Source organism: Schistocerca gregaria, chromosome 11 (genome assembly GCF_023897955.1).
Source record: "Schistocerca gregaria isolate iqSchGreg1 chromosome 11, iqSchGreg1.2, whole genome shotgun sequence".
Lineage (NCBI taxonomy): Eukaryota > Metazoa > Arthropoda > Insecta > Orthoptera > Acrididae > Schistocerca > Schistocerca gregaria.
The window spans coordinates 139030322-139043071 of NC_064930.1; the positions used below are offsets into that span (position 1 = coordinate 139030322).

At 40.1% G+C, this 12750-nt stretch overlaps 1 protein-coding gene across 2 annotated transcripts in view; it reads right to left on the minus strand.

The window, feature by feature from the left end:
* Positions 1–1975: 1975 nt before the first annotated feature.
* Positions 1976–12750, minus strand: part of LOC126295251 (sodium/potassium/calcium exchanger 3) — a 564758-nt gene continuing 553983 nt past the window's right edge. For both annotated transcript variants that reach the window (XM_049987652.1, XM_049987651.1), the window contains exon 10: positions 1976–2493. In XM_049987652.1, coding sequence (XP_049843609.1) covers positions 2370–2493 — 124 coding nt within the window. In that variant the 3' untranslated portion in view covers positions 1976–2369. The remainder of the gene's footprint in view (positions 2494–12750) is intronic.

The following is a 12750-nucleotide window of genomic DNA, read 5'->3' on the forward strand; positions in this document are numbered from 1 at the left end:
TATGTTTCTCTATTCACAGTTATGTACAAGTTCCAGTACAATGATAAAACTTGTAGCACCTATATCTGAGAATACTTGGAACAGCTGGCTTTTGCCTGCTGCTCTTATGCCAAACTAAAAATTCTATCGTAATTGTAGAGTGAACTATTTAACTAAGAAACAAAACAAAAAATATACAATTGTATTAAAATTAACCTTTAGAACTATATTGGCAGTCGAACCTAAACAACTCTGTTTTGATTCAAGACTGCCTCATACTTATTATGTAATAATGGCAAGTTATATTATGAAGTAATTTAAGTAAATTTTCTTTGTATCAGTAAATTTATGTTAAAGCATAGATAATGACATCATTTTTATTTACATGCCACTAGTTTACAGCTGCTTATTATGAGCAGTGATGTATGTAGGAGTAAATTGTCAAATGATAATAAGTTGAGAATAAGTTGTGGTAGATCACGATATGTTGTATGAAAATAATTGGAAGCAAATGGTTAATATTATCATCATTTTTAGAAATTATGAAAACAAAATGATTGAAAGTGGTTTTTCTAATGAAATCAGATGTGGAATGTGATCAATGGTAAATTGGTATAAATTAAAGACCTACAATATCAAAAGAGTAGATAGGAATAACACTAATAACATATGTTTTAATGAAACATTATTTTAACTTCACAGACTAACAATAATTGAATGTAATAAATCAAACACAAACATAGTATGTCAAAGCTGACATGAAATAATTAACTAACAATACGGTCTTTTTCAGTATTTCACAGTTCATTCATTCGCACTGAAAAATTGGGTGTCATATAACATTCAGTGTCAGTCTCACTCAGTCACACGCATATCTGATGAATGTCTGAGGTTCCTGTCCATTCAACAACTACAGCAAATTCACATTATTCAATATTATCTGATCTGTTACATACAAATTGTTGTGATAAATTTTCAGTTTATACATACTGAGACTATTAACTTTTGTAAGGCAAGGAGCATGTATGATTTCATTGTTTTTCTTGGTTTTTTGTGTATTCTTTTTTTTAATATAATACTCCTACCTAAACAAAGAAAGTTTAAATAACCTCTAGTGGTATAAATATTTCATTACACAAAATCTCAGAGCAGGTGATTCACATGGAATGCAGTATCTTATATGAGTAGAGTATTCAAGATTGGAACAGTACATCAAAATACACAAAAACAAATAAATATTTTAATAGTTCCATTTCAAACACTTAATCCATTTTTATTTGAAAATGAGCAAATGATCATTGAACTATTGAATTAAAAATGGATGAAACTATTAAGTGGATGGAAAATGATGAAGAGAACAAGTAAATATTCAATACTAGTGTGACTGTAATAAAATGTGACAGATATTTTGTAATAATGTGAAATCACTGCTTCCTACGATAAACAAAAGAATAAATATGGCACAAACTAACACTCATCGTACCTTCACTGTAAACGTTGCAATGCCAAATAAACTCTTGGAACAGTAAAGACTTTTTGTAATTGGTATATCTTCCTATAAAAAATAAAGAGTTTAGGAACTCTGCTAGTTGTTTGTTCACAGAAAATTATAAGTGATGACACTATAAAGATTTGGAAGGCACTTGTATGACATTGAACAAGTTACAAAAATATTGCTTATCTTATACAGTGCTAAGTTACATAAATACTTATTCAAAATAAGAATTTTATTGGTAGTTTTCTTCTTTCCATAGATATGACTATTTTGTGATAGTCTAGATAAAGTACAAGAAGAAAGTATTCTGTGAGGAAATATGAGTGCAGAAGGCAGCCAATATTAAGTTTCTAACAAAGAGTAATCAATATGAATCTATGATATGGATACGAGCAATTGTAGATAACAAATCTCTTTGTTTGCAGAAAAAATTTTAATTTCATTAATGAAAGTTACTTTTTTGTACTCATTTTGATATTAAGTGTGTGTGTGTGTGTGTGCGGGGGGGGGGGAGCAAGTGTACAGGAGAGTACTTTGTTTTGTTACTTCTTTTACTTTTTGCAGCAGCAGGAAACAGTTGAGTCATTATTCTTATGTTTTGTTAATCTGTATGTTTAGTAAAAATTAAGTCATAGAAGAATAGATAAGGTGTGTGTGTGTGTGTGTGTGTCCACTTGCAGGTGGGAAAGAGGGGAAAGAGAGGAGAAATAGAGAGAAGAGTGTGTCATTATGTAGGAAATTTAAAAAGTAAGATCCAGAGTCCTGATGCTCATTGAAAATTAACATATTTCCCATAGATGCTACCATGGTGTACTTTCACAATGTGCCTTGCCCCCATTATGTAGCTTATGTGACTCCACGACCTTGAAGGAAAATTGGCATACTGATGGCGAAGTCATCGGCCACATGTGGGGAGATTGACCATGAAGAAGACATTGAGTTCAATGAGGGTGGCCAGCACGAGGAACATGGCGTACATGAGCAGGCAGGCTCGACCCACTCGCTTGTCCAGTCGAAATCTGAAATAAAGTAGAAAATGTGGAAGGAGTAAATAATGAGACACACACTCATTGATGTGTTTTACAGCTTGTAATACCGTAGACTGAGAAACACTTTCATGAACTGGTCAATGCTGGGACTGATGAATATCTCGATACAAAGATTGTGGAGAGAACTTATGTTTCATAAATTACTGAAAAACAGTTTCACACTTAATTTCACTGGAATATGAGAGTCATCACACTTAAAAATGTTTTCGACTGGATTTCCTACTCATTATTTTATATGAAATCTACCTTTACAGAAAAATCTAGAATATTGTTTTGACAGCAGCCCTTCAAATCCCACCTCCTATGATTTTGTTACAAAAAAAGACAGTTGTATAATGTCAGTAATCAAAGTAAGATTGTATGAATATATTAGCAGCAAAAACTATTATTCAGTTAAAAAGCTAGAAAATTTATTACTCCATTGTTTGATCAGGTCACTAAATTTTGTAACACCTTGATTTGTACAAAACTTGCCAATACTTTTCTGTAAGTCAAAGTTCGTATTCAAAAGTTTGTTAAGTTAAAAGCGTTAATTGTAGATGCATTCATTCAGTTGTGTCAATACTATTTTACAGAATTATCACTGCCATTCTGTATATAAATGCTCATATAGACCCACACGCACAGATTATATATTAAAAACAAAGATTCCAAGACTTACCAAGCGGGAAAGTGCCGGCAGACAGGCACAATGAACAAAACACACAAACACACGCACAGAATTACTAGCTTTCGCAACCTATGGTTGCTTCTTCAGGAGAGAGGGAAGGAGAGGGAAAGACGAAGGGATGTGGGTTTTAAGGGAGAGGGTAAGGAGTCATTCCAATCCCGGGAGCGGAAAGATTTCCCTTAGGGGGAAAAAAGGACAGGTGTACACTCGCACACACACATATCCATCCGCACATACACAGACACAAGCAGACATCAGACATATATATACATAAAACCTTAATGGTTCCTACTTACGTAGGTTTTGGATTATTCACCCATAATGTCATGAAAAAGTTTAGAAAAAATTGGAAATTATGTTCAAAGTTTGTTGGTAGTCACCATATACCCTCATTATCAAACACTGTTTATGACATCTTATCTGCTGAACTCCGCATTATATGATAATTTCATAATGTATAGGTCATCGGCCCATATATATCAGCTTTTCTTAACCTGACTCTCATGTGTAATGTTATCTGGTCTCAATTATATTGATTCAAAATATTACATACAGATATTTAATATGTAATGAGGACTAAAGAAAATGTAGTATATATTTATTTTAATTACTGTGCACTTGGAATTAACTCCAAATTCTTTAAGAAATCTTCCATGTATAAAACTGCTTTATAAATGAATTAATGTGTGAAAAGTTTGACATTAAGACTGTAAAACTTTTATTGTTTTAAATCAAAGACTCTACTTATGTTGGTTTCGTTTGGTTTGTATTATTCACTCATAATATACTGAAAAGATTTGAAATTATGTTCAAACTCTATTTTAAGAAAAACTGATTTTTCACGCATTTCCATGTTTATGGCATTATGCATCATACGAATATTTAATTTCACAGGCACAAACAGTGATATATGTGGACACCATCTGAGAAATGTGTTACGAATACAGGTAGTAGTGACGAGTACTAAATTAACACGTGAGATAATGTGGATGAAGTCAGAATTAAGATCTGAGTATAAGAAGAGAGAATATGCTGTTAAGTGCTGTCATATTTCATGACAGGAATATGCGTTTCACCTGATTCAAGTGCAAAACTACATCATGTATGAAGACAAGTTACAGCTGATTATGGACCCATAGGGTCCGAAATGGTCGTTTATTTAATGAAACACAAAAATTGGTGGCTGAAGGCGTTTTTTAATTCATATTCCCAGTCTATAGAATACAGTCACGTTAGCAGCTGCAAAGTTCGGATAAAATTAAATTAATATTTCATACCTAACGCTGGAGTCTTACTGCACGAATAAGGAAAATGTAGTAAGCAATATACCTTCTTCCTCTAATTTGTTGTGTTCGGGTGCAAGCGAGAAGCAAGTTCGAAAAGGTTTCACATTATGTGTAAAGCTTGTTGGAAGACACCAAGTCGTCTGATTCTCAAATACTGCATGAATATAGTCTGGGTAATTTGCGCCAAGACAAATATACAATTTGCCTAAATATGCAGTTTCTAACATTAATACTTATCTTATTGTGTTTCATGTTTGAAAAAAGATTGTTCCTCTTAAGGAGTAAATTAAAACAGTATTTTAATTTTTTTTAAATTCGATCAATAATATATGATGTACTGAAAATCCCTTTTTTGTTGGCCCTGGCAGGCGTTAAGCAGGCAACCTGCAACTGAGGTCCTGCGCAATGAGCCGAGTTACCTGTTTAGTAATACAGTTTCCTGACAACCTACATGCTCCAAGAACCTAGAGTTAAATTAGTCTATAGTGAAGCGAGAATTGTTAACAGTCACCCCGACCACAACAAAGGACATGAAGATAAGTAACATTCTGCTATAAATGAAACGAGTACTTTGTAGGAATGCTTCGTGAATTAATTAGGAGTCACCTGCAAGATTGGTTCACTGGATGAAAACTACAGAGAATCAATTTGTGGGAAAGGCAGCTTCTGTGAATAATTTGGAAAAAGGTGGCTTCTTCTTAACGACGGTTTTTGACAGCACACTTAATTTTCATTGCGCGTCCACAAGATGTGACATTTGAAGACTCATATGTCACACCTGGTGGACACATGGGGAAATTAACTGTGGAGATGATGTCAGTTTAAGTAGTAATTAGGTAAAGTGCAACATTCTTTTAAATAGATAAGGAATACTGACGGTAAACATGGTTAAGACAGGAACAAGCGTCCCCTTAATAGTAACAATTATGGATTGGGGCACTGCCTAGTGAGGTGTCATTTGAAAATGGCGCGAAAGACAGAAACTGGGATCGTGAATAAATGAGAGTGTGTGTTGAAAAGAAATGCCTCCAAACTTTTATGCGCAAACCCTTAAAGCATTGTAAATAAAAGAACATTATTCTACATCTACATCTATACTCCGCAATCCACCATACGGTGCGTGGCGGAGGGTACCTCGTACCACAACTAGCATCTTCTCTCCCTTTTCCACTCCCAAACAGAACGAGGGCAAAATGACTGCCTACATAGCTCTGTACGAGCCCTAATCTCTCTTATCTTTGTGGTCTTTCTGCGAAATGTACGTTGGCGGCAGTAAAATTGTACTGCAGTCAGACTCAAATGCTAGTTCTCTAAATTTCCTCAGTAGCGATTCACAAAAAGAACGCCTCCTTTCCTCCAGAGTCTCCCACCCGAGTTCCTGAAGTATTTCCATAACACTGGAGTGATGATCAAACGTACCAGTAAGAAATCTAGCAGCCCTCCTCAGAATTGCCTCTATGTCCTCCCTCAATCCGACCTGATAAGGATCCCAAACGCTCGAGCAGTACTCAAGAATAGGACGTATTAGTGTTTTATAAGCGCTCTCCTTTACAGATGAACCACATCTTCCCAAAATTCTACCAATGAACCGAAGACGACCATCCGCCTTCCCCACAACTGCCATTACACGCTTATCCCACTTCATATCGCTCTGCAGTGTTACGCCCAAATATTTAATTGACGTGACTGTGTCAAGCGCGACACTACTAATGGAGTATTCAAACATTCCAGGATTCTTTTTACTGTTCATCTGCATTAATTTACATTTATCTATATTCAGAGTTAGCTGTCATTCTTTACACCAATCACAAGTCCTGTGCAAGTCATCTTGTATCCTCCTACAGTCACTCAACGACGACACCTTACCGTACAGAACAGCATCATCAGCGAACAGCCGCACATTGCTATCCACCCTGTCCTAAAGATCATTTATGTAGATAGAAAACAACAGCGGTCATACCACACTTCCCTCGGGCGCTCCAGATGATTCCCTGACCTCCGATGAACTCTCACCATCGAGAACAACGTAAAGAAGCCTTCGAGCCACTCACATACTTGGGAACCAATCCCATATACTCGTGCCTTAGGAGTCTGTAGTGGGGCACCGAGTCAAACGCTTTCCGGAAGTGAAGGAATATGGCATCGGTCTGATACCGTTCATCCATGGTTCGCAAGATATCATGTGAGAAAAGGGCGAGTTGCGTTTAGCAGGATCGACGCTTTCTAAAGCTGTGCTGATGCATGCCCACGTTGGGCAAGAGATTCACGATAAACACACATTATTTTTCATGTCTACATATCGTTTGCCCCGATACTTGAATGGTCAGCATGACGGACTGCCATCCTAAGGGTCCCGGGTTCGGTTCTTGGCTGGGTCGGGGATTTTTCTCAGCTCAGGGACTGCGCCTTATGCTGTCTTCATCATCATTTCATCCCCATCCGGCGCGCAGGTCGCCCAATTTTAAGTCCGATGTAGTAAGACCTGCACCAAGGCGGCCGGAGCTGCCCCCTAAGTGGCCTCACGGACAATAACGCCAAACGCTCATTTCCATGTCTACATATTTATTTCCCAACTTAGTCGCCTTGGCAACAAACACATTTCTCCCTGTGGGGTACCAGTTTGTGGCTACTGTCACTGTAGAATGTTTGGTTTTGTTGACAGAGCCACTACCTCACTTCTGCTTGCATCGCATCACCACTATCAAACTGAAGAATTCGAAGGTGTTCTGTAACTTATGGGAACAGATGTAAATCTGACGCGTCCAGGTGGGGAGTGCATGCAGGACGATGGAAGTCAGTGAACCCAAGGCGTCGGTTGTTGCAAATGCCGCATCGCTTGTGTGACATGTTGCATTCTAATGCTGAAAGAGGCGATGCTCCATGTGTGGACTGACTGTTCGAATTCGTGCTTTCACTTTCCTGAGCGTTTCACAGTAGCTTGCAGACTTTGCTATGGTTCCTTGAGGTTCAAAAATGGCTCTGAGCACTATGGGACTTATATTCTGAGGTCATCAGTCGCCTAGAACTTAGAACTACTTAAACCTAACTAACCTAAGGACATCACACACATCCATGCCCGAGGCAGGATTCGAACCTCATGCCCGAGGCACGATTCGAACCTGCGACCGTAGCGGTAGTGCGGCTGCAGACTGTAGCGCCTAGAACCGCTCGGCCACTCCGGGTTCCTTTAGGCATGAATTACATACAGGTCATGCCATGAACATCCCAGAACACTGTGAACTTGACTTAGCCTGCTGACAGAACAGTCTTGAACTTTTCTGTCACACACGTGGTTCTTCTCTTCGGTTGATTGGGTTGTTTTGGGGGAAGAGACCAAACAGCGAGGTCATCGCTCTCATCGGATTAGGAAAGGATGGGGAAGGAAGTCGGCCGTGCCCTTTCAAAGGAACTATCCCAGCATTTGCCAGGAGTGATTTAGGGAAATCACAGAAAACCTAAATCACGATGGCCGGACGCGGGATTGAACCGTCGTTCTCCTGAATGCGAGTCCAGTGTTCTACCACTGCGCCACCTCGCTCGGTTCCTTAGTTGACATGTGTGGTCGTTCACCTACGGGCCCTGCTTTCTTAATTTCGAACAGGAACAACCCCCATGTAGTGCATTACTGATGTCGACAGAATCATCACCGTACACACAGCTTTCATTCTTCTGTGGATTTCAATTGGAGGCACATTCTTCTGTGGCTAGAAACTCGACTGTAGCGCATTGTTTCTCACACACTGACGTAGGTCGACACCGACTCAAAGGAAGGCCTTGGCTCTTGTTGGTGACGTCACGTCAGCTAGGCACGCCGAACGCCATGTCTGTTGCAGGCATATTCGTAATGGTGGTGTCTCCCTCTCTGACAAAGGAAAATGTGAAACTGTTGACGGTAGTTGACCAACACACATTGTTCTGAGAGATTTCTGCAATTCATTACACCTCTTAACAAATAGTTTACTCCTGAACTTAAATTTCCGCCTGTTTTAAGGATTGACATACAAAAACAACTTCACGGTCCAGTAGCAACAGAATTCGTAGTTCTTTACCTTATTTGTAAATCTGAGGAAGTTACGTTTGTACTGGGTTGCTCTTACAAGAAACTGTGAACATATTGGCGTTCTTCTGTAGGTATATTGGTTGACTATGGGGTGAGGAGCACTGAATGTCAATGAAATATCTTGTGATTGTACACGTTGTGGGAGGGGGTGAGGGACAGAAGAAGAGGGAAAAGAGAGATACTCCTTTTATCAAATAAAATTTTTTCATCTTATAAAGTTTCTCCTTTCAGTTGCAAGAGGGGAATATTTATCTTTTCTAATGTGCATGTTTAAAAAAGTTTAAGCTCAGCAGTATTTTCGATGTATGAAGCTATTTTGTTTCCTGTTTAGAATTCCTTTCGTTGAAAGCTACTGTAATCTAATGACTGGCAACAGTTGGACATTTACACGTGTAAATTAGTTCACATTTCCAGTGACGAGGTCAACCGAAAATATATAAATAAATAAAATAAAGGAGTTCATTGTAAGGGGGTTGGGGTAAGTTTCGACAACAAAATGGATCACGTAAATATAGTTTCTTGAATGTAAAATTTCCAAAGCTTGCGATGGGGTAAAGCATCTTCTCATATTGATCTACGTTTGTTTCGACAGGATTCAGTAATACAGAACTATGATCTTCATTTGTAGCTTTACGATAGTAAGAAAATCTTTCATGTAAATAAAACTGCAGAATCCAAAACAACACCAAACATTTTGACCAACAATAAGATATTTATTGTGATAAGCACGGTCAGGCGTTTCTGCCTGCAACAGACCTGGCGTTCACCATGCCTAGCTGACGTGACGTCAGCAACAAGCGCCGAGGCCTTCCTGTGAGTCGGTATTGCATAGGTACGTTACACACCGCCATGTCACAATTCCGCGCCCTCTAGCGGCAAAAGGTTGCAAGTTGCGTAAGCGAAGGGGCAAAGCCAATCCAGTAATATGCACAGCTCCATAATACGTCAACAGGTATCGTGAACAAACGACTCGGAGGCATTACTTTTCAGTATGGGCTCGTACGTTTAGTAGCAGTCCGCGCAGAAAATTTTGTTAATTTTGATGTTGTGTAGTGTGGAAATGAAAACAAAAAAAGCAGACGAAATAGCTCGTGGGTGAACTGCCGGATGTCACTGTCCCTAAGGCACAATATTCTGGCGAGCCGCCATCTCGCCATCTTCAGACTGATGGACAAACTGAGCAGTAGCTGTGTAGAGCTTTCATCACCCCCCCCCCCCAAGCCCCTCTGTTCAACCCACAGACCACGCCCAGGAGTAGGGGTGTGGCAAGCATGTGCCCCGCCTCCCCTCCCCCTCCCCCCTGCCTCTCTCCCTCTCATCGCTCTGTCTGCAGTTCACCTCCAGACTCACCAGCTGGCGGGGTCTCCATTGTTCTTCCGCCTGATCCCAGTCAATGTCATCCTGAATGGGGAGACTTCAACACAGACAAGCGTAACTTCAGGTGTGCCCCAGGGCAGTGTAACAGGTCCGCTGCCTTTTACTATTTACATACATTTTCTACATGGGTACTGTGCAAATCAAATTTAAGTGCCTGGCAGAGGGTTCATAGAACCACCTTCACAATTCTCTATTCTTCCAATCCCGTATAGCGCGCTGAAGGAACCAACACCTATATCTTTCCATACGAGCTCTGGTTTCCCTTATTTTATCTCCCTATGTAGGTCGGTGTCAACAAAATATTTTCGCATTCGGAGGAGGAAGTTGGTGATTTGAATTTCGTGACAAGATTCCTCAGCAACGAAAAACGCCTTTCTTTTAATTATGTCCAGCCCAAATCCTGTATCATTTCTGTGACACTCTCTCCCATATTTCGCGACAATACAAATCGTGCTGCCCTTCTTCGAACTTTTTCGATGTACTCCGTCAGTCCTATCTGGTAAGGATCCCACACTGTGCAACAGTATTCTAAAAGAGGACGGACAAGCGTAGTGTAGGCAGTCTCCTTAGTAGGTCTGTTACATTTTCTAAGTGTCCTGCCAATAAAACGTAGTCTTTGGTTAGCCTTCCCCACAACAATTTCTATGTGTTCCTTCCAATTTAAGTTGTTCGTAATTGTAATACCTAAGTATTTAACTGAATTTACGGCTTTTAGATTATACTGGTTTATGGTGTAGGTGAAGTTTAACGTGTTTCTTTTAGCACTCATGTGGATCACCTCACACTTTTCATTACTTAGGGTCAACTGCCAATTTTCGCACCATTCAGACATCTTTTGTAAATCGTTTTGCAATTTGTTTTGATCTTCTGATGACTTTATTAGTCGATAAACGACAGCGTCATCAACAAACAACGTAAGACGGCTGCTCAGATTGTCTCCCAAATCATTTATATACATAAGGAACAGCAAAGGGCCCATAACACTACCTTGGGTAACGCCAGAAATCACTTCCGTTTTACTCGATCACTTTCTGTCAATTACTACATAAACGATCTGTTTGATGGTATTGACACAGGGGCATTAGACTGTTTGACGATGACGCTGTAGTAAACAGGAAAGTAGTATCCCACGAAAGTTGTGAACAAATCAATGAGGATTTCCGGAAAATAAATGCGTGGTGTAATGATAGGCAGTTATCTCTTAACATTAGTAAGTGTAACCTACTGCGTGTATCAAAGCGAATATCACCATTAATGTTCGAGTAGAAAATAAGTGCTTAGTCTTTGGAAGCGGTAACTATTCGAAATGATCTCAAATGGAACGGTCAGATTACACATGTAACGGGTAAGGCGAACACCAGATTGCGGTTTATTGCTAGAATCCTGAAGCGATGCAGTCCTTCAGCAAAGGAAATTGCTTACAACACTTTAGTTCGTCCAGTCTTAGACTATTGTTCGTCTGTATAGGACCCTTACCAGTTGAGACTGATTCAAGAGATTGTGAAGGTCCAGATAAGAGTGGAAAGATTCGTGACTGGTACATTTAGCCACCGCGGGGGCGTTACGAATCTCATAGAAAGTTTGAAGTCGGACACACTTGCAGATAGACGACGCGCTGAACGCGGAGGATGTAGAGCACATATTATTGCCACCACCTTTCATATCGCGTAATGATCACCATTCAAAGATAAGGGAAATTAGAGCTCGTACTGAGGCGTTCAGACAGAGGAGGGGGGGGGGGATATGACTCTGGCGCGAATAGTGCCCTCCGCCACACACCGCCTGGTGGCTAGTGGAGTATATATGTAGATGTAGATATAGAATTCACTGTGCGAAATATCCGTCCTCTTCTTAATCTGATTACATGCAGGTTCACAGGCCGTACAAAGGATGTAGCCACAATAGTAACTGATCAGTTGTTGCCTTAGTCAACTGTTGGTATAACTAGAACGGTGATACAATGAAGGCTTTCACGACCGAATGTTTTAGCAGCTGAGAATTTTCAGGGTTGTACGGCCGTGTTCCATGGAACTCTTCTATCCCTGACGTTTCGTCCAAGGCTACGTTGGACATCTTCGTAGGTGTTCAGTACAATCAGGAGCACCTCCATCTTCATGTAATCTCTCTCTCTCTCTCTCTCTCTCTCTCTCTCTCTCTCTCTTTTTCTCTCTCTCCATCTTCAGCTTGCGACGTCGGAAGGTGTACCTGAACTATCGTTTCCAGTGTTGATTTGCTTTTGATTCTGATTAGAACAACCCTGTCACTGAACTATTCACAGTAACACACTCTCTGCCCTACATTCCTATTCATAACGCATCCTCCTCCCATTATACCATTTTCTGCTGCTGTTGATATTACCCAGTGTGACCAGAAATCCTTGTGTTCTTTCCATTCCACTTCACTGAACTCCACTATATCTAGATTGAGCCTTTAAATTTCCCTGTTCATATTTTCTAGCTTCGCCACCACATCCCAACTCGTAGAACATTATCCTTTCGTTGATTATTCAGTCTTTTTCTCATGGTAACCTCCCCCTTGACAGTCTCCTCCAAGAGATCCGAATGGGGGACTACTCAAGAATCTTTTGCCAATGGCGAGATCATCATGACACTTTCTCAATTACAGGACACATGTCCTGGGGATTCACATGTGTGGAGGGGCGTATGATCGCAGATCGCCATTGGCAGTCACGGTGACCACAGCTGCAACTTCTCAGTCAAGCAGCTCCTCAATTGGACTCACAAGGGCAGAGTGCACCCAATTGCCAACAGCACTCGTTTTGACCTGGACAGTCACCCATCCAACTGGTAGTTGAGCCTGACAGTGCTTAACTC